The sequence below is a fragment of the Pseudoliparis swirei genome, chromosome 10 (genome assembly GCF_029220125.1).
Source record: "Pseudoliparis swirei isolate HS2019 ecotype Mariana Trench chromosome 10, NWPU_hadal_v1, whole genome shotgun sequence".
Classification (NCBI taxonomy): Eukaryota; Metazoa; Chordata; class Actinopteri; order Perciformes; family Liparidae; genus Pseudoliparis; species Pseudoliparis swirei.
Window position 1 is genome coordinate 1,194,222 of NC_079397.1, and position 27,120 is coordinate 1,221,341.

The 27,120-nt window shown below is 45.3% G+C and overlaps 1 protein-coding gene across 2 annotated transcripts; it reads right to left on the reverse strand.

The window, feature by feature from the left end:
• Positions 1-1,159: 1,159 nt before the first annotated feature.
• ptprr (protein tyrosine phosphatase receptor type R) lies at positions 1,160-27,083 on the reverse strand. 2 transcript variants are annotated; one of them, XM_056424608.1, is made up of 18 exons: positions 26,952-27,083; positions 25,610-25,897; positions 24,057-24,316; positions 22,514-22,627; positions 22,286-22,435; positions 21,867-21,977; positions 20,356-20,478; positions 20,158-20,276; positions 19,961-20,077; positions 18,582-18,771; positions 17,384-17,468; positions 15,625-15,701; positions 13,618-13,755; positions 3,842-3,952; positions 3,620-3,777; positions 3,405-3,518; positions 3,283-3,302; positions 1,160-3,222 (listed from the first exon to the last, which is right to left on the reverse strand). In XM_056424608.1, the coding sequence occupies exons 2-18, from the start codon at positions 25,689-25,691 to the stop codon at positions 3,209-3,211; spliced, it is 1,983 nt and encodes a 660-aa protein (XP_056280583.1). In that variant the 5' UTR covers positions 25,692-25,897; positions 26,952-27,083; the 3' UTR covers positions 1,160-3,208. The 2 variants fall into 2 exon arrangements, with proteins under 2 accessions (XP_056280583.1, XP_056280582.1); XM_056424607.1 differs by having other exon boundaries at positions 1,160-3,302; positions 26,952-27,082.
• Between the last annotated feature and the right edge of the window lie 37 nt (positions 27,084-27,120).

The window sequence follows — 27,120 nt, forward strand, 5'->3', positions numbered from 1 at the left end:
CTGTCTCTCGCCCGTCTCTCTCTCTTCCTGTCTCTCTCTCTCGGGTCAGACTCCATCGTGGAGCTCGGGAGTCACTAGCGGACTTCCTCCATGGCGTCTATAAATAGACCGAGAGGTGGACGATGAGGATGAGACGAGGAGTTTGACGTCTTCACGCTTTATGGGAACGTTTAAACGTCTTTGTTTACAATAATTTCAATAGTTTACAAGTTTAATTTCCAATAGTTTCCTGGAGAAGCTTCAAAAAGAATAAATGTTTTTATGACTGTTGAACCAACTGACAGTCAACACCGTCAGTCTATAATAGTTATAATGCTGTTATAATGTGTTATAACAATGTTATACTGTGGTTATAATAATGTAGTTATAATGCAGTTATAATGAAGTTATAATGTAGTTATAATGTTATAACGATGTTATAATGTAGTTATGATGTTATACTGTAGTTATAACAATGTTATAATGTAGTTATGATGTTATAATGTAGTTATACTGATGTTATAACAATGTTATACTGTAGTTATAATGATGTTATAACGATGTTATAATGTAGTTATAATGTAGTTATAATGATGTTATACTGTAGTTATAATGGTGTTATAATGTTATAATGATGTGTTATAATGTGTTATAATGCTGTTATAACGTGTTATAATGATGTTATATTGTGGTTATAATGATGTGTTATAATGCAGTTATAATAATATATTATAATTCAGTTATAATGCAGTCTCTAAACTCTTATTCATGTTATAAACGTGTTATAATCCAACAATTAACTATTTACGACACATTAAATGTTCATTTTTTATTCTCCAGCGTTTTCAAGTTTAAAGCCAAAATGTTTTTGTTGCTGTCGGTTGGAGCTCCACACCTCCTTCCTTCCTTCCTTCCTGCTCGCCCCCCTCTCTCTCTCTCTCTCATTTTATTTAGTTTCTAGGAACAAAGCTTCACTTTCATTCATCTTCATGAAGAACTTCATCGTTTCAGTTAAAGTCGTTCAGCTTCTTCCTCATGAAGAAACGTCTGAAGTCTGAACCAACGACACGAGTATTTTAATGAAACCTTGTTATCTAATATATATATATATATATATAATTAAATCTCAACGTAGTTATTAGTTATGATGTTTTCTCACCAGGAGACAAAAGAGTCCAAAACAAGTTACGAGTCTTTATGTCCGGAGATTATGTTCAGATTACAGGTCACAACATGTACTGTATAGACATGTTATATATATATATACATTATTATATACATGTTTATATATATATATATATATAAATATATATACGTATATATATATATATATATAAACATATATATAAAAACATATATAGATATATATAACCATATATATGTGTAGATAGAAGTATAAAAGAGGTTACAGCAGTTCTCGGTAGCTAAGGTTACAACATTAAGTTCATTAGTAAAACAGTTTAAAATGATCAGGTGAGACGTGACGTCACAGAAGTTTAAACCAGGTGAATTTATTCTTCGTCTCTATTCTTCAGGTGAGTTCTGTTGATCAGCCGAAGAGGAAAGAGTCCAGAGTCTCTCGTGTCACGAGAAGAGGAACAAAAACTAAATATGTCCTTTAAACTTGTTCTTGTTTTTTGTCCGTCGAACTTCTCAGAATGTTCCCGTTTCATAGCAGCGAGTTCTCTGCGTTGGCTCCGCCCACATGGGGCGTGACGGCCCTTTAACACGGCGTGGACGATACGCCACGGTAACGTTCCTCCAAACAGCTACGCAAGTATTCATATTCTAGTTTCACATTTTAATTCTAAAATACGTGTTTTGCGTTGGTAGAGACGCCGGAAAGCTACGACACACGGGAACATGTAGAAACGGTATAAAAATAAAGTTATTACTTTGATACACAACGGATACGAAGACACTGATAATCACAACGGCTCCTCAAGAGACGAACCACCACGTCATCGTTTACCTTTTTGGCATAAAGCTAAATATCAATAACTAAGTTTAACTCCGGTTCAACACAATGTCGAGATATGACTCGTCTCCATTAACTAATTAAATGTGCACACGTGACCTTTGACCCTTTGAGAAACAGTTCATACACGTTATTGATCTTTTATAGAGTCGTAGGACGACGTTTGAGGCGTTACGTCCAGTTACAGATTTACTGTATTTATTGCTTTAGCTTTACGTGACACGTACGGAATAATTGCTGTAAAACACGTTCATTTTTTACCAGTTGAATACTAAATATTATTGGTTTTGACAAAAAATATTACGTTACCATAGCGGGCTGATAATAACATGAGTTTATAAATTAGCGTCCATTTATTAGCATTAAAGCATCACAGATTAACACCGAACTACCAAAACTACGATGAGCCTCCATGGAGAACGCTGTACTACGAGAGCTAGCTTAGCATTAGCCTGTTTAGCGGTACATTGGTTGGTTAGCTTGGAGCTTTTCGTCTGGCGGTCGCTCCGCTGTGACGTCGGCTCCCGCGAGTTATAAAACACATCAAAATAGATCTCAAAGTTGCGTTAGCTTGTTCGCTAACCAGAGTGGGATTTTTTTTCAACAAATTATTTTGCGGAAATGTGAATTAAACGTAAATCCATCAAACTGGTTTCCTTAGCGGTCTTTAAAAAATGTGAATAAAAAATAAGTCAATGGAAACAAAGCCGAAGTAGCGTTAGCTTGCTCGTTTTTAGTGGCCTGAGAGTTTACCAACGTTTAGTCTCTGAGACGTTTTAAAAGGACGCGAGTAAATAAAAACGATCCCGGGGAACTCACGGAGAGCGGTTGTCACGGCAGCCGGTCGACCAATGGAGCGACAGCTAACAGTCGTCTTCAGATACCACGAACACCACGATACAAAATCATCACGTCCTCGAGACGCAGAAACACGAGCGACGCGTCGTGGGAGTCGATCTCTACGCCTCGGCGACAGAAGAAGTCTTTCCGGCTCCTCCCACAACACGTGAAGTAGAAACACGTGAAGAAGAAACACCGGAGCAGAAGAACGGAGACGTCCCGTTTTCTGAAATGTACCTCTTTCTTCCTTTCCCTTCGGCAGGCTCCGCCCACTCGGCTTCCTCATTGGTTGTCCGTCGGAAGAACCCGAAGATCCCCTGAAGGATTCTCTAATCTGGAAGATCGAGGACTTCGCCACGAGAGCTCCGCCTCCTGGTCCAAGCCGACGCCCACTGTGCGGTCGGCGAGCCCTCACTGGCCGGTTTCTGCAGAGAGGCGGGCCTCGTACAGGCTCAGGGCGTGGTGGACAAACTCGTACTGCTCACCTGTCTGGATCATACCGCCTCTGCAGAGACACAGAGTCGTTATTGAAACCAGGTGAGGGACCGGGACCAGGACCAGCTCAGACCCGATCCCCGTCACGTGGAGTCAACAGGTGGCGCCACACCTGTCGGCCCGCAGCCGGCAGGTGACGCTCAGCACGTCCACCGCCCCCTCCAGCTGCAGCTGCCGGCAGCCGATGGTGGTGGCGATGAAGCAGCCGGTCCGGCCAATCCCAGCACTGCAAGCAGAGCAGAGGATCATGGGTAATGGAGTCACTTTAAACATTTAGGGGCAGCAGAAACCTCTCTCTCTTCTCTCTCTCTCTCCCCCCCCCTCTACCTGCAGTGGACCACCACAGGTCCGCTGGTGTCTCTCGCCCGTCTCTCCTCCTCCACGTCCTCCACCAGCTGCAGCAGCGGCGCTGTGGCGTCGGGGGTTTTGTGGTCGGGCCACGAGGTGAACCAGAAGTGCTGCAGCTCACGGGTCTGGTCCCCACACTGCACACAACACAGGTCAACACACACACACACACACACACACACACACACACACCGTGTGTACCTTGAGTGTGAGGCAGCGGGTGGTGTAGTGCTCCGTCTCTCTGACGCCGTTCACCAACACCTCCACCTTCCCGTAGATCCCTCTCCTCTCGGGCCAGTACAGCACGCACTTCTACAGAGAGGACTGGCTGAGTGTGTTGTTGTTGATGTGTTGTTGTTGTCCTCACCTCGTTCCTCTCCTTCAGCTTGGTGATCATCATATTGTGTTGTTGTGGTTCTGTGTGTTGTGTTGTTGTTGTGTTGTTGTCCCCACCTCGTTCCTCTCCTTCAGCTTGGTGATCATCATATTGTGTTGTTGTGGTTCTGTGTGTTGTTATTGTGTTGTTGTCCCCACCTTGTTCCTCTCCTTCAGCTTGGTGATCAACATATTGTGTTGTTGTGGTTCTGTGTGTTGTTGTTGTGTTGTTGTCCCCACCTCGTTCCTCTCCTTCAGCTTGGTGATCATCATATTGTGTTGTTGTGGTTCTGTGTTGTTGTTGTGTTGTTGTCCCCACCTCGTTCCTCTCCTTCAGCTTGGTGATCATCATATTGTGTTGTTGTGGTTGTGTGTGTTGTTGTGTTGTTGTCCCCACCTCGTTCCTCTCCTTCAGCTTGGTGATCATCATATTGTGTTGTTGTGGTTGTGTTGTTGTTGTGTTGTTGTCCTCACCTCGTTCCTCTCCTTCAGCTTGGTGATCATCATATTGTGTTGTTGTGGTTGTGTGTGTTGTTGTTGTGTTGTTGTCCCCACCTCGTTCCTCTCCTTCAGCTTGGTGATCATCATATTGTGTTGTTGTGGTTGTGTGTGTTGTTGTTGTGTTGTTGTCCCCACCTCGTTCCTCTCCTTCAGCTTGGTGATCATCATATTGTGTTGTTGTGGTTGTGTGTGTTGTTGTTGTGTTGTTGTCCCCACCTCGTTCCTCTCCTTCAGCTTGGTGATCATCATATTGTGTTGTTGTGGTTCTGTGTGTTGTTGTTGTGTTGTTGTCCCCACCTCGTTCCTCTCCTTCAGCTTGGTGATCATCATATTGTGTTGTTGTGGTTGTGTGTGTTGTTGTTGTGTTGTTGTCCCCACCTCGTTCCTCTCCTTCAGCTTGGTGATCATCATATTGTGTTGTTGTGGTTCTGTGTGTTGTTGTTGTGTTGTTGTCCCCACCTCGTTCCTCTCCTTCAGCTTGGTGATCATCATATTGTGTTGTTGTGGTTCTGTGTGTTGTTGTTGTGTTGTTGTCCCCACCTCGTTCCTCTCCTTCAGCTTGGTGATCAACATATTGTGTTGTTGTGGTTCTGTGTGTTGTTGTTGTGTTGTTGTCCCCACCTCGTTCCTCTCCTTCAGCTTGGTGATCATCATATTGTGTTGTTGTGGTTCTGTGTTGTTGTTGTGTTGTTGTCCCCACCTCGTTCCTCTCCTTCAGCTTGGTGATCATCATATTGTGTTGTTGTGGTTCTGTGTTGTTGTGTTGTTGTCCCCACCTCGTTCCTCTCCTTCAGCTTGGTGGTCATCATATTGTGTTGTTGTGGTTCTGTGTGTTGTTGTTGTGTTGTTGTCCCCACCTCGTTCCTCTCCTTCAGCTTGGTGATCAACATATTGTGTTGTTGTGGTTCTGTGTGTTGTTGTTGTTGTGTTGTTGTCCCCACCTCGTTCCTCTCCTTCAGCTTGTCATATTGTGTTGTTGTGGTTCTGTGTTGTTGTGTTGTTGTCCCCACCTCGTTCCTCTCCTTCAGCTTGGTGATCATCATATTGTGTTGTTGTGGTTCTGTGTTGTTGTTGTGTTGTTGTCCCCACCTCATTCCTCTCCTTCAGCTTGGTGATCATCATATTGTGTTGTTGTGGTTGTGTGTGTTGTTGTTGTGTTGTTGTCCCCACCTCGTTCCTCTCCTTCAGCTTGGTGATCATCATATTGTGTTGTTGTGGTTCTGTGTTGTTGTTGTGTTGTTGTCCTCACCTCGTTCCTCTCCTTCAGCTTGGTGATCATCATATTGTGTTGTTGTGTGTGTTGTTGTTGTGTTGTTGTCCCCACCTCGTTCCTCTCCTTCAGCTTGGTGATCATCATATTGTGTTGTTGTGGTTGTGTGTGTTGTTGTTGTGTTGTTGTCCCCACCTCGTTCCTCTCCTTCAGCTTGGTGATCATCATATTGTGTTGTTGTGGTTGTGTGTGTTGTTGTTGTGTTGTTGTCCCCACCTCGTTCCTCTCCTTCAGCTTGGTGATCATCATATTGTGTTGTTGTGGTTGTGTGTTGTTGTTGTGTTGTTGTCCCCACCTCGTTCCTCTCCTTCAGCTTGGTGATCATCATATTGTGTTGTTGTGGTTCTGTGTTGTTGTTGTGTTGTTGTCCCCACCTCGTTCCTCTCCTTCAGCTTGGTGATCATCATATTGTGTTGTTGTGGTTCTGTGTGTTGTTGTTGTGTTGTTGTCCCCACCTCGTTCCTCTCCTTCAGCTTGGTGATCATCATATTGTGTTGTTGTGGTTGTGTGTGTTGTTGTTGTGTTGTTGTCCCCACCTCGTTCCTCTCCTTCAGCTTGGTGATCATCATATTGTGTTGTTGTGGTTCTGTGTTGTTGTTGTGTTGTTGTCCCCACCTCGTTCCTCTCCTTCAGCTTGGTGATCATCATATTGTGTTGTTGTGGTTCTGTGTGTTGTTGTTGTGTTGTTGTCCTCACCTCGTTCCTCTCCTTCAGCTTGGTGATCATCATATTGTGTTGTTGTGTGTGTTGTTGTTGTGTTGTTGTCCCCACCTCGTTCCTCTCCTTCAGCTTGGTGATCATCATATTGTGTTGTTGTGGTTGTGTGTGTTGTTGTTGTGTTGTTGTCCCCACCTCGTTCCTCTCCTTCAGCTTGGTGATCATCATATTGTGTTGTTGTGGTTGTGTGTGTTGTTGTTGTGTTGTTGTTGTCCTCACCTCGTTCCTCTCCTTCAGCTTGGTGATCATCATATTGTGTTGTTGTGTTGTTGTTGTCCCCACCTCGTTCCTCTCCTTCATCATCATATTGTTGTTGTGTTGGTGTGTTTTTGTTGTGTTGTTGTCCCTCTCGTTCCTCTCCTTCAGCTTGGTGATCATCATATTGTGTTGTTGTGGTTGTGTGTTGTTGTTGTGTTGTTGTCCCCACCTCGTTCCTCTCCTTCAGCTTGGTGATCATCATATTGTGTTGTTGTGTGTGTTGTTGTTGTGTTGTTGTCCTCACCTCGTTCCTCTCCTTCAGCTTGGTGATCATCATATTGTGTTGTTGTGGTTGTGTGTGTTGTTGTTGTGTTGTTGTCCCCACCTCGTTCCTCTCCTTCAGCTTGGTGATCATCATATTGTGTTGTTGTGGTTGTGTGTGTTGTTGTTGTGTTGTTGTCCCCACCTCGTTCCTCTCCTTCAGCTTGGTGATCATCATATTGTGTTGTTGTGGTTGTGTGTGTTGTTGTTGTGTTGTTGTCCCCACCTCGTTCCTCTCCTTCAGCTTGGTGATCATCATATTGTGTTGTTGTGGTTCTGTGTTGTTGTTGTGTTGTTGTCCCCACCTCATTCCTCTCCTTCAGCTTGGTGATCATCATATTGTGTTGTTGTGGTTGTGTGTGTTGTTGTTGTGTTGTTGTCCCCACCTCGTTCCTCTCCTTCAGCTTGGTGATCATCATATTGTGTTGTTGTGGTTGTGTGTGTTGTTGTTGTGTTGTTGTCCCCACCTCGTTCCTCTCCTTCAGCTTGGTGATCATCATATTGTGTTGTTGTGGTTGTGTGTGTTGTTGTTGTGTTGTTGTCCCCACCTCGTTCCTCTCCTTCAGCTTGGTGATCATCATATTGTGTTGTTGTGGTTGTGTGTGTTGTTGTTGTGTTGTTGTCCCCACCTCGTTCCTCTCCTTCAGCTTGGTGATCATCATATTGTGTTGTTGTGGTTGTGTGTGTTGTTGTTGTGTTGTTGTCCCCACCTCGTTCCTCTCCTTCAGCTTGGTGATCATCATATTGTGTTGTTGTGGTTGTGTGTGTTGTTGTTGTGTTGTTGTCCCCACCTCGTTCCTCTCCTTCAGCTTGGTGATCATCATATTGTGTTGTTGTGGTTGTGTGTGTTGTTGTTGTGTTGTTGTCCCCACCTCGTTCCTCTCCTTCAGCTTGGTGATCATCATATTGTGTTGTTGTGGTTGTGTGTGTTGTTGTTGTGTTGTTGTCCCCACCTCGTTCCTCTCCTTCAGCTTGGTGATCATCATATTGTGTTGTTGTGGTTGTGTGTGTTGTTGTTGTGTTGTTGTCCCCACCTCGTTCCTCTCCTTCAGCTTGGTGATCATCATATTGTGTTGTTGTGGTTGTGTGTGTTGTTGTTGTGTTGTTGTCCCCACCTCGTTCCTCTCCTTCAGCTTGGTGATCATCATATTGTGTTGTTGTGGTTGTGTGTGTTGTTGTTGTGTTGTTGTCCCCACCTCGTTCCTCTCCTTCAGCTTGGTGATCATCATATTGTGTTGTTGTGGTTGTGTGTGTTGTTGTTGTGTTGTTGTCCCCACCTCGTTCCTCTCCTTCAGCTTGGTGATCATCATATTGTGTTGTTGTGGTTGTGTGTTGTTGTTGTGTTGTTGTCCCCACCTCGTTCCTCTCCTTCAGCTTGGTGATCATCATATTGTGTTGTTGTGGTTGTGTGTGTTGTTGTTGTGTTGTTGTCCCACCTCGTTCCTCTCCTTCAGCTTGGTGATCATCATATTGTGTTGTTGTGGTTGTGTGTGTTGTTGTTGTGTTGTTGTCCCCACCTCGTTCCTCTCCTTCAGCTTGGTGATCATCATATTGTGTTGTTGTGGTTGTGTGTTGTTGTTGTGTTGTTGTCCCCACCTCGTTCCTCTCCTTCAGCTTGGTGATCATCATATTGTGTTGTTGTGGTTGTGTGTGTTGTTGTTGTGTTGTTGTCCCCACCTCGTTCCTCTCCTTCAGCTTGGTGATCATCATATTGTGTTGTTGTGGTTGTGTGTGTTGTTGTTGTGTTGTTGTCCCCACCTCGTTCCTCTCCTTCAGCTTGGTGATCATCATATTGTGTTGTTGTGGTTGTGTGTGTTGTTGTTGTGTTGTTGTCCCCACCTCGTTCCTCTCCTTCAGCTTGGTGATCATCATATTGTGTTGTTGTGGTTGTGTGTGTTGTTGTCCCCACCTCGTTCCTCTCCTTCAGCTTGGTGATCATCATATTGTGTTGTTGTGGTTGTGTGTGTTGTTGTTGTGTTGTTGTCCTCACCTCGTTCCTCTCCTTCAGCTTGGTGATCATCATATTGTGTTGTTGTGGTTGTGTGTTGTTGTTGTGTTGTTGTCCCCACCTCGTTCCTCTCCTTCAGCTTGGTGATCATCATATTGTGTTGTTGTGGTTGTGTGTGTTGTTGTTGTGTTGTTGTCCTCACCTCGTTCCTCTCCTTCAGCTTGGTGATCATCATATTGTGTTGTTGTGGTTGTGTGTGTTGTTGTTGTGTTGTTGTCCCCACCTCGTTCCTCTCCTTCAGCTTGGTGATCATCATATTGTGTTGTTGTGGTTGTGTGTGTTGTTGTTGTGTTGTTGTCCCCACCTCGTTCCTCTCCTTCAGCTTGGTGATCATCATATTGTGTTGTTGTGGTTGTGTGTGTTGTTGTTGTGTTGTTGTCCCCACCTCGTTCCTCTCCTTCAGCTTGGTGATCATCATATTGTGTTGTTGTGGTTGTGTGTGTTGTTGTTGTGTTGTTGTCCCCACCTCGTTCCTCTCCTTCAGCTTGGTGATCATCATATTGTGTTGTTGTGGTTGTGTGTGTTGTTGTTGTGTTGTTGTCCTCACCTCGTTCCTCTCCTTCAGCTTGGTGATCATCATATTGTGTTGTTGTGGTTGTGTGTGTTGTTGTTGTTGTTTTGTTGTCCCCACCTCGTTCCTCTCCTTCAGCTTGGTGATCATCATATTGTGTTGTTGTGTGTGTTGTTGTTGTGTTGTTGTCCCCACCTCGTTCCTCTCCTTCAGCTTGGTGATCATCATATTGTGTTGTTGTGGTGTGTGTGTTGTTGTTGTGTTGTTGTCCCCACCTCGTTCCTCTCCTTCAACTTGGTGATCATCATATTGTGTTGTTGTGGTTGTGTGTGTTGTTGTTGTGTTGTTGTCCCCACCTCGTTCCTCTCCTTCAGCTTGGTGATCATCATATTGTGTTGTTGTGGTTGTGTGTGTTGTTGTTGTGTTGTTGTCCCCACCTCGTTCCTCTCCTTCAGCTTGGTGATCATCATATTGTGTTGTTGTGGTTGTGTGTTGTTGTTGTGTTGTTGTCCCACCTCGTTCCTCTCCTTCAGCTTGGTGATCATCATATTGTGTTGTTGTGGTTGTGTGTGTTGTTGTTGTGTTGTTGTCCCACCTCGTTCCTCTCCTTCAGCTTGGTGATCATCATATTGTGTTGTTGTGGTTGTGTGTGTTGTTGTTGTGTTGTTGTCCCCACCTCGTTCCTCTCCTTCAGCTTGGTGATCATCATATTGTGTTGTTGTGGTTGTGTGTGTTGTTGTTGTGTTGTTGTCCCCACCTCGTTCCTCTCCTTCAGCTTGGTGATCATCATATTGTGTTGTTGTGGTTGTGTGTGTTGTTGTTGTGTTGTTGTCCCCACCTCGTTCCTCTCCTTCAGCTTGGTGATCATCATATTGTGTTGTTGTGGTTGTGTGTGTTGTTGTTGTGTTGTTGTCCCCACCTCGTTCCTCTCCTTCAGCTTGGTGATCATCATATTGTGTTGTTGTGGTTGTGTGTGTTGTTGTTGTGTTGTTGTCCCCACCTCGTTCCTCTCCTTCAGCTTGGTGATCATCATATTGTGTTGTTGTGGTTGTGTGTGTTGTTGTTGTGTTGTTGTCCCCACCTCGTTCCTCTCCTTCAGCTTGGTGATCATCATATTGTGTTGTTGTGGTTGTGTGTGTTGTTGTTGTGTTGTTGTCCCCACCTCGTTCCTCTCCTTCAGCTTGGTGATCATCATATTGTGTTGTTGTGGTTGTGTGTGTTGTTGTTGTGTTGTTGTCCCCACCTCGTTCCTCTCCTTCAGCTTGGTGATCATCATATTGTGTTGTTGTGGTTGTGTGTGTTGTTGTTGTGTTGTTGTCCCCACCTCGTTCCTCTCCTTCAGCTTGGTGATCATCATATTGTGTTGTTGTGTTGTTGTTGTGGTTCTGTGTGTTGTTGTTGTGTTGTTGTCCCCACCTCGTTCCTCTCCTTCAGCTTGGTGATCATCATATTGTGTTGTTGTGGTTGTGTGTGTTGTTGTTGTGTTGTTGTCCCCACCTCGTTCCTCTCCTTCAGCTTGGTGATCATCATATTGTGTTGTTGTGTGTGTTGTTGTTGTGTTGTTGTCCTCACCTCGTTCCTCTCCTTCAGCTTGGTGATCATCATATTGTGTTGTTGTGGTTGTGTGTGTTGTTGTTGTGTTGTTGTCCCCACCTCGTTCCTCTCCTTCAGCTTGGTGATCATCATATTGTGTTGTTGTGGTTGTGTGTTGTTGTTGTGTTGTTGTCCCCACCTCGTTCCTCTCCTTCAGCTTGGTGATCATCATATTGTGTTGTTGTGGTTGTGTGTTGTTGTTGTGTTGTTGTCCCCACCTCGTTCCTCTCCTTCAGCTTGGTGATCATCATATTGTGTTGTTGTGGTTGTGTGTGTTGTTGTTGTGTTGTTGTCCCCACCTCGTTCCTCTCCTTCAGCTTGGTGATCATCATATTGTGTTGTTGTGGTTGTGTGTGTTGTTGTTGTGTTGTTGTCCCCACCTCGTTCCTCTCCTTCAGCTTGGTGATCATCATATTGTGTTGTTGTGGTTGTGTGTGTTGTTGTTGTGTTGTTGTCCCCACCTCGTTCCTCTCCTTCAGCTTGGTGATCATCATATTGTGTTGTTGTGGGTTGTGTGTTGTTGTTGTGTTGTTGTCCCCACCTCGTTCCTCTCCTTCAGCTTGGTGATCATCATATTGTGTTGTTGTGGTTCTGTGTTGTTGTTGTGTTGTTGTCCCCACCTTGTTCCTCTCCTTCAGCTTGGTGATCATCATATTGTGTTGTTGTGGTTGTGTGTTGTTGTTGTGTTGTTGTCCCCACCTCGTTCCTCTCCTTCAGCTTGGTGATCATCATATTGTGTTGTTGTGGTTGTGTGTTGTTGTTGTGTTGTTGTCCCCACCTCGTTCCTCTCCTTCAGCTTGGTGATCATCATATTGTGTTGTTGTGGTTGTGTGTGTTGTTGTTGTGTTGTTGTCCCACCTCGTTCCTCTCCTTCAGCTTGGTGATCATTGTTGTTGTTGTGTTGTTCTGTGTTTTGTGGTTTGTGTGTTGTTGTCCACTCGTTCCTCTCCTTCAGCTTGTGATCATCATATTGTGTTGTTGTGGTTGTGTGTGTGTTGTGTTGTTGTCCCCACCTCGTTCCTCTCCTTCAGCTTGGTGATCATCCTGCCATCATGGTCCAGTCGTTCACCGTGTTCACCAGGGGCCCTGGGTGGCGATGCCAATCCTATTATACTATTATATATACACACTTTATTTGTTATAACGTGGTACTACTACGACAGTTTATTTATACATGAGGACAGTTTGTTTCATGAAGCTTCCTGACAGGAAGGAGCTCTTTCTGCTTCACTACAATTAGATTGTGTGTGTGTGTGTGTGTGTGTGTGTGTGTGTGTGTGTGTGTGTGTGTACTTGTGTGGGTGTGAAACAGGATATAAAACTATTAGTCAATTAAAACTACAGGAAAGCTGAGTTAAGAAACACTTCTACTGAGTACCTCTGTACCTCTACAGTGAGGTACTAGTACCTCTACTGTCCTCTACAGTGTACTAGTACCTCTACTGTGGTAGAGTACCTCTACAGTGAGGTTACTAGTACCTCTACTGTTTGCCTCTACAGTGAGGCACTAGTGCCTCTGCTCCTCTACAGTGAGGTACTAGTACCTCTACTGTGTCTTGTTGTAGAGTACCTGCACCTCGTTCCTCTCCTTCAGCTTGGTGATCATCTACAGTGTTGTGTGTGCCTCTACTGTAGTGAAATTGTACTGGTTCCTCTTTGGTTGTGTTGTTTCTCCTTCAACAGTGATCATCATATTGTGTTGTTGTGGTTGTGTGTGTGTGTGTGTGTTGTTGTCCCCACCTCGTTCCTCTCCTTCAGCTTGGTGATCATCATATTGTGTTGTTGTGGTTGTGTGTGTTGTTGTTGTGTTGTTGTCCCCACCTCGTTCCTCTCCTTCAGCTTGGTGATCATCATATTGTGTTGTTGTGGTTGTGTGTGTTGTTGTTGTGTTGTTGTCCCCACCTCGTTCCTCTCCTTCAGCTTGGTGATCATCATATTGTGTTGTTGTGGTTGTGTGTGTTGTTGTTGTGTTGTTGTCCCCTCGTTCCTCTCCTTCAGCAGTGATCATCATATTGTTGTTGTGTGGTTGTGTGTGTGTTGTTGTTGTGTTGTTGTCCCCACCTCGTTCCTCTCCTTCAGCTTGGTGATCATCATATTGTGTTGTTGTGGTTGTGTGTGTTGTTGTTGTGTTGTTGTCCACCTCGTTCCTCTCCTTCAGCTTGGTGATCATCATATTGTGTTGTTGTGTGTGTGTTGTTGTTGTGTTGTTGTCCCCTCGTTTCCTCCTTCTGGTTGTGTGTGTTGTTGTTGTTCCTCTCAGCTTGGTGATCATCATATTGTGTTGTTGTGGTTGTGTGTGTTGTTGTTGTGTTGTTGTCCCCACCTCGTTCCTCTCCTTCAGCTTGGTGATCATCATATTGTGTTGTTGTGGTTCTGTGTTGTTGTTGTGTTGTTGTCCCCACCTCGTTCCTCTCCTTCAGCTTGGTGATCATCATATTGTGTTGTTGTGGTTGTGTGTGTTGTTGTTGTGTTGTTGTCCCCACCTCGTTCCTCTCCTTCAGCTTGGTGATCATCACCACAGCCGGCGTCTCCTCCTGCCACACCATGGTCCAGAAGTCGTTCACCGTGTTCACCAGGGGGCCCTGGGTGGCGATGAACGCCCTCTCGTTGCCAAGGTAACCCTGAGCCAATCACAGCGCAGCGTCAGAGTACACTATTATACTATGTGTATATATATACACACTTTATTTGTTTATAACGTGGTACTACTACGACAGTTAAGGAGTATTTATACATGAGGACAGTTTGAATTGTTTCATGAAGCTTCCTGACAGGAAGGAGCTCTTTTGTACTTCACTACAGTAGAGTGTGTGTGTGTGTGTGTGTGTGTGTGTGTGTGTGTGTGTGTGTGTGTGTGTACTTGTAGTGTTGTACTTTTAAACAGGATATAAAACTATTAGTCAATTAAAACTACAGGAAAAAGGAGTTATTAAAATATAGCTGAGTTAAAGAGAAACACTTCTACTGTAGTAGAGTACCTCTACAGTGAGGTACTAGTACCTCTACTGTCGTAGAGTACCTCTACAGTGAGGTACTAGTACCTCTACTGTAGTAGAGTACCTCTACAGTGAGGTACTAGTACCTCTACTGTAGTAGAGTACCTCTACAGTGAGGTACTAGTACCTCTACTGTCGTAGAGTACCTCTACAGTGAGGCACTAGTACCTCTACTGTCGTAGAGTACCTCTACAGTGAGGTACTAGTACCTCTACTGTAGTAGAGTACCTCTACAGTGAGGCACTAGTACCTCTACTGTCGTAGAGTACCTCTACAGTGAGGCACTAGTACCTCTACTGTCGTAGAGTACCTCTACAGTGAGGCACTAGTACCTCTACTGTCGTAGAGTACCTCTACAGTGAGGTACTAGTACCTCTACTATAGTAGAGTACCTCTACAGTGAGGTACTAGTACCTCTACTGTAGTAGAGTACCTCTACAGTGAGGCACTAGTACCTCTACTGTCGTAGAGTACCTCTACAGTGAGGTACTAGTACCTCTACTGTCGTAGAGTACCTCTACAGTGAGGTACTAGTACCTCTACTGTAGTAGAGTACCTCTACAGTGAGGTACTAGTACCTCTACTGTCGTAGAGTACCTCTACAGTGAGGCACTACTGTCGTGAAATACCTCTACAGTGAGGCACTAGTACCTCTACTGTCGTAGAGTACCTCTACAGTGAGGTACTAGTACCTCTACTGTAGTAGAGTACCTCTACAGTGAGGCACTAGTACCTCTACTGTCGTAGAGTACCTCTACAGTGAGGTACTAGTACCTCTACTGTAGTAGTACCTCTACAGTGAGGCACTAGTACCTCTACTGTCGTGAGTACCTCTGCAGTGAGGCACTAGTACCTCTACTGTCGAGTACCTCTACAGTGAGGTACTAGTACCTCTACTGTAGTGAAGTACCTCTACAGTGAGGTACTAGTACTCTACTGTAGTAGAGTACCCTCTGTGATGAGGCACTAGTACCTCTACTGTCGTAGAGTACCTCTACAGTGAGGTACTAGTACCTCTACTGTAGTAGAGTACCTCTACAGTGAGGCACTAGTACCTCTACTGTCGTAGAGTACCTCTACAGTGAGGTACTAGTACCTCTACTGTAGTGATGCCTCTACAGTGAGTGCTAGTGCCTCTACTGTCGAGAGTACCTCTACAGTGAGGTACCTCTGTAGTGAGTACCTCTACAGTGAGGCACTAGTACCTCTGTCAGTGAGTACCTCTACAGTGAGTGCTAGTACCTCTACTGTCGTAGAGTACCTCTACAGTGAGGTACTAGTACCTCTACTGTCGTAGAGTACCTCTACAGTGAGGTACTAGTACCTCTACTGTAGTAGAGTACCTCTACAGTGAGGTACTAGTACCTCTACTGTCGTAGAGTACCTCTACAGTGAGGTACTAGTACCTCTACTGTCGTAGAGTACCTCTACAGTGAGGTACTAGTACCTCTACTGTCGTAGAGTACTTGGTGGTCTGGATCCTTCTGGACTCACCCGGATGAAGTTGGCGTTGATGTAGCAGCTCAGAGGGTCGCTGGTCTTGGTCTTCAGGATCACTCTGGAATGGAGGTCTAGAGAGACGGGCAGGGGTCAGACCAGTATGGGGTCTGGATCCTCTTACAGACTGAGTCCAGTATGGGGTCTGGATCCTCTTACAGACTGAGTCCAGTATGGGGTCTGGACCCTCTTACAGACTGAGGTCAGTATGGGGTCTGGACCTCAGTGTTCTGGACCACTTACTGAGAATGGGGTCTGGATCCTCTTACAGACTGAGTCCAGTATGGGGTCTGGACCCTCTTACAGACTGAGTCCAGTATGGGGTCTGGACCCTCTTACAGACTGAGTCCAGTATGGGGTCTGGACCCTCTTATAGACTGAGTCCAGTATGGGGTCTGGACCCTCTTACAGACTGAGTCCAGTATGGGGTCTGGACCCTCTTACAGACTGAGTCCAGTATGGGGTCTGGACCCTCTTACAGACTGAGTCCAGTATGGGGTCTGGACCTCTTACAGACTGAGTCCAGTATGGGGTCTGGACCCTCTTATAGACTGAGTCCAGTATGGGGTCTGGACCCTCTTACAGACTGAGTCCAGTATGGGGTCTGGACCCTCTTACAGACTGAGTCCAGTATGGGGTCTGGACCCTCTTACAGACTGAGTCCAGTATGGGGTCTGTACCCTCTTACAGACTGAGTCCAGTATGGGGTCTGGACCCTCTTACAGACTGAGTCCAGTATGGGGTCTGGACCCTCTTACAGACTGAGTCCAGTATGGGGTCTGGACCCTCTTACAGACTGAGTCCAGTATGGGGTCTGGACCCTCTTACAGACTGAGTCCAGTATGGGGTCTGGATCCTCTTATAGACTGAGTCCAGTATGGGGTCTGGACCCTCTTACAGACTGAGTCCAGTATGGGGTCTGTACCCTCTTACAGACTGAGTCAGTATGGGGTCTGTACCTCTTCAGACTGAGTCCAGTGGGGGGTTCCACCCTCTTACAGACTGAGTCCAGTATGGGGTCTGGACCCTCTTACAGACTGAGTCCAGTATGGGGTCTGGACCCTCTTATAGACTGAGTCCAGTATGGGGTCTGGACCCTCTTACAGACTGAGTCCAGTATGGGGTCTGGACCCTCTTACAGACTGAGTCCAGTATGGGGTCTGGACCCTCTTACAGACTGAGTCCAGTATGGGGTCTGGACCCTCTTACAGACAGGAAGTGGATTGACAGCAGCTCTCGAGGAGCATTCCTGAGCCCTGATTGGTGGAAGGAAGGAAGGAAGTAACCCCTCCCCCCTGATAACCCCGCCCCCTCTCAGAAATATAAGTGCACAAACTAAAAACAATCACTGTGTGTGTGTGTGTGTGTGTGTGTGTGTGTGTGTGTGTGTGTGTGTGTGTGTGTGTGTGTGTTACATAATGTCTTAATCAGACTAAATGCTTGGCTGGCTGTGTGAGAACAAAGCATGAATTGTTGTTCGAGTGTGTGTGTGTGTGTGTGTGTGTGTGTGTGTGTGTGTGTGTGTGTGTGTGTGTGTGTGTGTGTGTGTGTGTGTGTGTGTGTGTGTGTGTGCGTGTGTGTGTGGGGACAGAGAGGACGGAGGTGCGATATGAGCTCGTCCTTGGGGTTGTTGACCTTTGACCTTCCCACATAATAAAACAACTTCCTGGTTTAACAGGAAATGAGAGTTGAAGACTGCTTTGGGACAGCTACCGTTTCCTAGCAACACAGATTATTTCACACACACACCACTCACTGGGCAGTATGGTCTTGTATCGGTTCTTGGTCCCGTGGTTTGGGATATCGAGCTCCTTGGGATCAATAAAATTCATTGGAATTTCCTGAGTTGGAAGAAGAGAAAGTGAGTCAGGACTTTGAGGTTTTAGCATCAGTTAAACTTTCACGAGACGAGTAACTTCTTCATATCAACTTGTTTCAACTCATATAGCGACTGGCTAGCTCGCTAGCGAGCATGCTACATCCACCATGACTTCGCTTGACTTCGCTCATTATAATTGCAGCCAGACTTTAACAATTTGTTGTCAATTAGCTTATGCTGTTTGGCTACGCTAATCAATAATTGCTAACGCTATGGTCTATAATAATGAATGCTAACCACAAATGCTACTTGCTAATCTCTTAATTGTTGTGGTTGGTTAAAAGCTACAAATAGTTTGTTGTGGTGACAAAAGCGTAAACTCGTATGGTCGGTGGGCGGGATTTTAACCTACGACCTTGAAGCTACGATGATTAAGCTACGTATGTGAAGCTAAGTATGTGAAGCTACGTATGTGAAGCTACATATGTGAAGCTAAGTATGTGAAGCTACGTATGTGAAGCTACATATGTGAAGCTAAGTATGTGAAGCTACGTATGTGAAGCTACGTATGTGAAGCTACGTTGGTGAAGCTACGTATGTGAAGCTACGTATGTGAAGCTACGTATGTGAAGCTACATTGGTGAAGCTACGTATGTGAAGCTACGTATGTGAAGCTACGTTGGTGAAGCTACGTATGTGAAGCTACGTATGTGAAGCTACGTATGTGAAGCTACATTGGTGAAGCTACATTGGTGAAGCTACGTATGTGAAGCTACGTATGTGAAGCTACATTGGTGAAGCTACGTATGTGAAGCTACGTATGTGAAGCTACGTATGTGAAGCTAAGTATGTGAAGCTACGTATGTGAAGCTACGTTGGTGAAGCTACGTATGTGAAGCTACGTTGGTGAAGCTAAGTATGTGAAGCTACGTATGTGAAGCTACATTGGTGAAGCTACGTATGTGAAGCTACGTATGTGAAGCTACGTTGGTGAAGCTACATATGTGAAGCTACGTATGTGAAGCTACGTTGGTGAAGCTACGTATGTGAAGCTACGTATGTGAAGCTACGTATGTGAAGCTACGTATGTGAAGCTACGTTGGTGAAGCTACGTTGGTGAAGCTACGTTTCTTACAGCGAACTCGGCGTGCAGCTTGTGTGCGTTGTTGACGACGTCGCGGAGCTGCCGCCGTGTCAGAGGCCGGCCGGCCGCCTGCAGGTACTCTCTGGCCGCCGCCTCTCTGGGCGTCGCCACGGCGACGTTGAGCGGCTCCACGGCGCCGAGAGCCGACATGTCCAACACCAGAGAGACGTTGGAGCCGCGTCTGGAGGAACGGGGAAGAAGATGAGTTCCTCCGACTTCCCGTTTCCCTTTTTATTTGTTTACGTTTAATTAAAAGTTTAAGTTAAACCGATTTTTTTATATTTACTAAATTAACATCATATACTAAATCAAAAGTGTCATATGCAGAGTTCAAGTTCATGAGATTAATTAAATTAAAGATTTTAAAGTTATCTCAAAACAATGAGATGTTGTCTCTTGGTCTGGCTACGTGTCGCCGGCTTCCTGTCCAGGATGCCGTTACTTCCTAATCGTCTGATTGCTGATTGGCCGCCGTCCAGAGTGGAGGACACACACACACACACACACACACACACACACACACACACACACACACACACACACACACACACACACACACACACACACACACACACACACACACACACACACACACACACACACACACACACACACACACACACACACACACACACATACACACACACACTTCCCTTCGCTCTAACGATGGAGCCGGAAAACTAAATGGACTCCGGGGCTCAGCGATGTTTCTTCTTCTTCTTCTTCTGTGACGTTGGAGCAGCGAAAGCACTTAACGCGTGTCACTGTGAGGTTTATCTGCCCGACGATCGGCCTCCGTTCACCGAGGGGTCAGGAACGACTTTCTCAGAGGGGTCAAAGGTCGCGGGGGACGTGTGAATGGAGGAAGAGCGCTAATTAAAGAAAGGCGGTAACAAACCGATAACAAAGGGAAAATATATATTATATAAACATATATATTAATATTACAATTGACTGATTTCTGAGTTTGTAAGGATTGAGTGTAATTTAGGACATTTACTAAATTATAATACTAAATAATACGTATAAATTATGTTTAAGTCAAAACCATCACGTTTACTGAATCTAAATTATTAAATAAACAAATGTATATAAATATACTATTTATGAGATAAACTCAAAACATCGAATGAATGCAAAACAATGAACATAAATAAATAAATACATAAATTTTATTTATGACTTTATTTATTCATGAAAGATATTTAAAGTAATTTGAATTATTATTGATTTTATTAATTAACTGGTTTCATTTTTAAAGGGTCTTTATTTTACAAAACCACTGAGACCACACACACACTCACACACTCACACACACACTCACACACCCTGGCAGAGGGGCGGGGCTAAAACACCTGCTTACTTCCTACCTCTCTTGCAGTCGGGCTGCAGGTTTCATCCTGAAGGGGGAGGGGCAGATCTTCAGCTCGCTATTGGCTGTCACGGCCAGAGGGGCGTGGTCCTGGCTGTTGAAAACGGGGGCGGAGCTAGGAGGAGAGTTCACGTGGGTTTCATTTCACAAACCCAAATGTGGAGAGCGTTGGGAGGCGCTCGCCGGCTGACTTACCTGGGCAGAGGGACCACTGGGAGAGGGGCGAGGCGGCGGCAAGCTATGATTGGCTGCTGCTGGCGAATGGGCGTGGCTACAGTTGGAGGGCGCTCAGCTTGGACCATGCTTCCTGAAACCTGGAGGAGGAGGAGGAGAGTTACTGCATGGATTATGGATTCTTGACTTCAGGCAGTAAATATGAGGTCCTTGGCCGACCTTGGTGCCCTTTAACCTCTGGGCCGAGTCCAAGTGGACTGTCGGGGTCAGGTGGAGGTCAGGGGGCGGAGCCTTCAGCTGTCTGTCAGACACCTGGACCTTCTCCTTGAGTCGGTACAACACCTGGAGAGAAGTCATTATCATTTTAATATGTGTCAATATTTGTATTAACTATTATTATTTATAATGACATTTATTTATTTCATTTAATTTTTTCCTCATTTAAAGGTTTTATATCGACCTGATTTCACAGATCAGCAGAGAATTAATTAATATTCATTTAGATCTATTAAATTGTAAATAGTTTATATATTTGTATTCAGGTCTTATATGATTTTAATATAATCATGTATAATGGTTTCACTGAGTAAGAGCGCCCTCCTGTGGATTAAATGCCCCACTGCAACCTAACGCCACATTATTATTACCTTCGCATTGAAAATGCCGGAAGGTTATGTTTTGATCGCTGTGTATTTATTTATTTATTACCTTCGCATTGAAAATGCCGGAAGGTTATGTTTTGATCGCCGTGTATTTATTTATTTATTTATTTGTATGCGTGTTATTCGCAAAACTCAAAAAGTATTGAACCGAATCGCATGCAATTTGGTGGGATGATTGTTTATTATCCGGGCACCAGTTGATTAGATTTTGGGATCGATCGGGTCAAAGGTCATGAACAGGTCAAAATCTTTCGCAGAACTCAAAAAGTATTGAACCGAATCGCATGAAATTTGGTGGGATGATTGTTTATTATCCGGGGACCAGTTGATTAGATTTTGGCATCGATCGGGTCAAAGGTCAAGGTCAAAGGTCATGAACAGGTCAAATCTTCTTGAATCACATGGAATTTGGTGGGATGATTGTTTATTATCCGGGGACCATTTAATTAGATTTTGGGATCAATCGGATCAAAGGTCAAGGTCATGGAAACGTCAAAATCTTTTTTTTACCATAGCACGATACATTTTTGTCCAATTGGCATGCAACTAATGCCAAAATGTTCATAATTCAATGCCCAATCTTGTGATATGCGAAGGTATGCGCTCTACCGAGTGCCCGTTCTAGTTTATTTATTTGTATGCGTGTTATTCGCAGAACTCAAAAAGTATTGAACCGAATCGCATGAAATTTGGTGGGATGATTGGTTATTATCCGGGGACCAGTTGATTAGATTTTGGGATCGATCGGGTCAAAGGTCAAGGTCAAAGGTCATGAACAGGTCAAAATCTTCTTGAATCGCATGACATTTGGTGGGATGATTGGTTATTATCCGGGAACCATTTGATAGATTTTGGGATCAATCGGGTCAAAGGTCAAGGTCATGGAAAGGTCAAAATCTTTTTTTACCATAGCACGATACATTTTTGTCCAATTGGCAACTAATGCCAAAATGTTCATAATTCAATGCCCAAGCTTGTGATATGCGAGTGCCCATTCTAGTTATTAATGTATTGAAATGTCTTTACGTGTGTGTATGCGTGTGTGTGTGTGTGTGTGTGTGTGTTTACCATCAAGCAGGTGATGATGATGATGATGAAGATGGTGACGAAGAGGAGGCCTGTGTAGAAACCTTCTCCGCCCCACACGTGGTCTCTGTGCTCGCCCTGCAGGACGTTCTCCTACAGGCGAGGAAGATTTTCAAAATAAAACAATGTTGGGTCGTTCCGACTGGATCGCGACCATTTCGGGCAGGTGTACCGGAACTATATTTATTTATTTATATATATATATATATATTGTACATATATATTATTTTGTTTAATGTATTTATTAACATAATCCATGACTCTGCCCTCCTCTTCCTGATTGATGGCACTTTAAGAGTTCATTAAACTCTGATCTCTCCTCTAATAACACCGATCCGTCTCCACAGGGACTAACGAGGCCGCTTAACGAGCTGCCGTTACCAAGGAGACCGAACACACACCTCTGTGGAGACCTCGGTGATGCCGAAGTGCCCCAGGTGGCGGTGGAGGACCCGGACGTTCAGGGATTGGATGACCTCCTCGGCGGGGCGGGGCTCTGAGACCCCCGGCCTATCAGAGGACACGAAGAGCTCGATGCCATTCTTCTTCTCCTGCAAGAGAGCCGTCAATCAATCAACCAATCAATCAATCAGGCTACCAATGGAATGTGGTTGTTTGTGTTGTCTCACGTTCAGCCGGTTGATGTGCACGTGTCCCGTAGGAACGCCGAGCGCCGCCGCCACGCCTTCCCGAAACCACCGAAGAAGACTGACGTTCAGCCTCCTCACATCCACAGCCAGATACTGAGAGAGATCAATAATAAACTTAACACATGAAGCAGAGACTTCTATACAACCAGAGGAGTCGCCCCCTGGTGGTCAGGAGAGAGAATGCAGCTTTGATCGGTGGCAAAAAAAACGAGATCTTGCCTTTTTTGTTTCGTCCTGAGAACAAAAAACACAGAATTCTGGGAAAAATAAAAGGAATGGAAGCGACTCTACTGGTATTGATCATCTCTGCAGCTTTGTCTGTCTATGTGTGTGTGTGTGTGTGTGTGTGTGTGTGTGTGTGTGTGTGTGTGTGTGTGTGTGTGTGTGTGTGTGGGCGGTTGTTTGCTAATGGCTAAAACAACATGTTCTCTGGCCAGTTAATTCAATTTCAGGAACAATAACCCTCACCCCACATACACACACACACATACACACACACACACACACACACACACAGACAGACAATCAGTCTCAAACAACCAATAAAACACGGCAGAACCAAAAAACTAATAACTAATAACCTGCAAATGTTTCACTCAATTGTTCAATAAATGTCTTTTGTTGTCAGATAAACATCAAATAATCTAAAAATATTAAATTTACTTTTACAAAACACCAACAATTAAACGATTTATTTGTTATAAAAAATTACTTCAGATTATTTTCTGCCCATTTTTTATGAATAACACTGAGCAATAACAGAGTAAAATCCCTAAAAGCAGCGAAAAGACATTTAAACCAAAAACACGTCAACAACAACAACCTTACCAAGGGACCATGTCAACATTGTTGCTCTCACTGAGCTGACAACAGGTTCCTGCCGCCTGCTCCACTTCCTGATCTAATCAATCCCTGCTCTGTGATTGGCTTAGAGGGCGACGGAGCGCAACGGCACACCTGATTGGCTGTCACCCAGGTAATGCCATTATCCCACTGCGCTTCCTGTCGGGATCAGGTGCTATTTCTGTCCACACACACACACACACACACACACACACACACACAAGTGTGATTTCATATCACACTTGTCTCTTCTTTCTGATTGGTTCCCCCCTCTCCCCCAGGGCTATCAGCTAATTAGTGTGTGTGTGTGTGTGTGTGTGTGTGTGTGTGTGCGTGCGTGCGTGCGTGCGTGCGTGTGTGTGTGTGTCACTCTGAAGGTCGCTGCTGTTTATCTCAAGAGTTACGCAACCGCCCACTGTGAAGGTAAGTGGGTCTCACACACACACACACACATGGTTGGTGTCTCCATGGCAACAGAGCATCCCCCCTCCAGCACCAGGGCGTCTGCAGCTCCTCATCCATCACTTACTGGTCTGACCTCTGACCCTTGATTAATTAATCAATTAGAGATCAACGTCTTAGTCTCCTCCCCCCCCCCCCTCCCACACACACACACTGCATGATTGACAGGTGATCTCCGACACATGTCTGGTAACCAATCAGAGAGCAGCTCCCTCACCACAGTCAGCAGGTGGCGTGCCGACACCGCGGCGTGAGGAGGGCGGGGCTCCGAGAGGGCGGCGGGCACCACTTTGGCGAAGCCGGCGGGACGCTGATGAAGATGATGATGAAGATGGTAGAGGTGATGATGGTGGAGGTGATGATGGTGGAGGTGATGATGGTGGAGGTGATGATGGTGGAGGTGGTGTCTCAGGTCAGGAGGAGGAGGAGGCCGACGAGACGGGAAGAGACGAAGCTCATGGTCAACAGACGACGATCCTGAGAGGAGAAGAAGAAGAAGAAGAAGATCAGGAGCTGGACCTGAGCCCAGGAGACTGGTCTACAGTCTACACACACAGGGACACAGGGACACACACAGGGACACAGGGACACACACACACACTGTAACACAGGGACACACACAGGGACACAGGGACACACACACACACTGTAACACAGGGACACACACAGGGACACACACAGGGACACAGGGACACACACACACACTGTAACACAGGGACACACACAGGGACACAGGGACACACACAGGGACACAGGGACACACACACACACTGTAACACAGGGACACACACAGGGACACACACACCGTAACACAGGGACACACACAGGGACACAGGGACACACACACACACACCGTAACACAGGGACACACACAGGGACACAGGGACACACACACACCGTAACACAGGGACACACACAGGGACACACACACACACACAGGGACACACACAGGGACACACACGGACACACAGGGACACACACAGTACACAGGGACACACACAGGGACACAGGGACACACACACACCGTAACACAGGGACACACACACACTAACACAGGGACACACACACACAGGGACACACAGGGACACACAGGGACACACAGGGACACACACACACTGTAACACAGGGACACACACAGGGACACAGGGACACACAGGGACACAGGGACACACACACACCGTAACACAGGGACACACACACACCGTAACACAGGGACACACACAGGGACACACACACACACCGTAACACAGGGACACACACACCGTAACACAGGGACACACACACACCGTAACACAGGGACACACACACCGTAACACAGGGACACACACACCGTAACACAGGGACACACACACACCGTAACACAGGGACACACACAGTAACACAGGGACACACACACACACCGTAACACAGGGACACACACACAGGGACACAGGGACACACACACCGTAACACAGGGACACACACACACCGTAACACAGGGACACACACACACCGTAACACAGGGACACACACACCGTAACACAGGGACACACACACACCGTAACACAGGGACACACACACACCGTAACACAGGGACACACACACACCGTAACACAGGGACACACACACACCGTAACACAGGGACACACACACACCGTAACACAGGGACACACACACAGGGACACAGGGACACACACACACCGTAACACACGGTTTATATCATCCATATGAATAATAATGTTTGTGCTCCGCGGCCTGTTGTCGGGAGGGCGCTACACGTGCACGTCTTACCTGTGACCAGCGGCCGCGTGCACGTGAGACACCAGAAGAGAAACATGGTGAGGCGCGCTCCTCTTCCTCTCCTGCAGCTCATCCTTCCTTCCTTCCTTCCTTGCTTCCTTCCCTACGCAGCTCCGGCTCCGTATATTCGCGGCCGTCGGGGCTCCAGAGTTCCGCAGCACCGGCGACGCTTCTTCCCCGGCCTGCGGTGCCCGGTCGCGGCCTGGAGAGGAGGAGGGACCGCGGCTGAAGCTCCGCGACCAGCAGATGGAGGGGGGCGGGGCGGAGGAGGGGGCGGGGCTTCAGCAGGATGGAGAGGTCAGGTGCACGAGAGGAAGAGAGAGAGAGAGAGAGAGAGAGAGATAAGGGAGAGGATTATGCGATATTAAAAATAATGTAAGCATGTTTTTGACCTTTTTTATCGTTTTTTGTTTTTGAGAAATACATTTATATAAAAGTGAGAAAATATTTTATTGTGAGTTTTTGCTGTTATAGATATTAAGATGTGGTTATTACACAGGAAATAGAGAGAATAAACTTTAAGTATTTAGATGCTTCCTAGAGTGAAGCCTGTCTCCTCCCAGTCTCCTGAAGGAGCTTCCTAAACCTTCATCAGAGGGTGTGAGCGCCCTCTGCCGGTGACAGACCCGAGGTGCATGCTGGTGAACATGTATGTTTAGTTTACATTTTCCTCCATGTTATGATTATTAATGAAATATAAATGAGATTCTGAAACGTACATAACGTACATAAATATTACCAGAAGTATGAAAAGTAAAAGTAATTGTGTTTTTGTATGTTTTATGTCATTCTCTGCAGCTTTTATACTTGTAGTTAGTCAGATGTTTTCCTATTTACTGAATTATTTGATAACTTTAGTTACTTTACAGATTGAGATTATGAAAATAAAAAGAACGACGTCATACATGATGATGTAATCGTACATACAACTACCAGCAGTATATAAAGTACATGACAAGTTTAAAGCATCAATAATATAATATTATTCTGCTAAATGAGTATTTTTACAGGAATGCAGTATTTATACTATATATACCTCTTACCAGCATATCTGTGTACTTTGAGAAGTTTTGATTTCAGACCGAAACAAAACTCTCAAACTATGTATTTAATCTTTCTATCAAATAAATAAACATTTGATGGTTTAACATCTTAAATGTTACCAGCTGCTTCTTTTTTAAATCTGCTGTTACGTCATAGTGAATGAACTAAAATCACGTAGCACTAGTTTTATTCACATTAAACTGTATTTTAATACGTGTTCATTGTAACGTATTGTTCCTACAACAAGCTTTAAAACACTATATTTAATAAATAAACAGTCAGAACAAACCTTCACATATTTAACTGAAGACAAAACATCTGATTGTGATTCTTTCTTTCACTCTTTTGTTGTTCAGGAATTCACAGAAAGTCAAAGTCACTTCCGGGAATCACGAAGCTCCTCCCACACGGAGAGGGGATTTTCCATTCGCCTTCCCGGAATGAACTCCTCCGTCTCC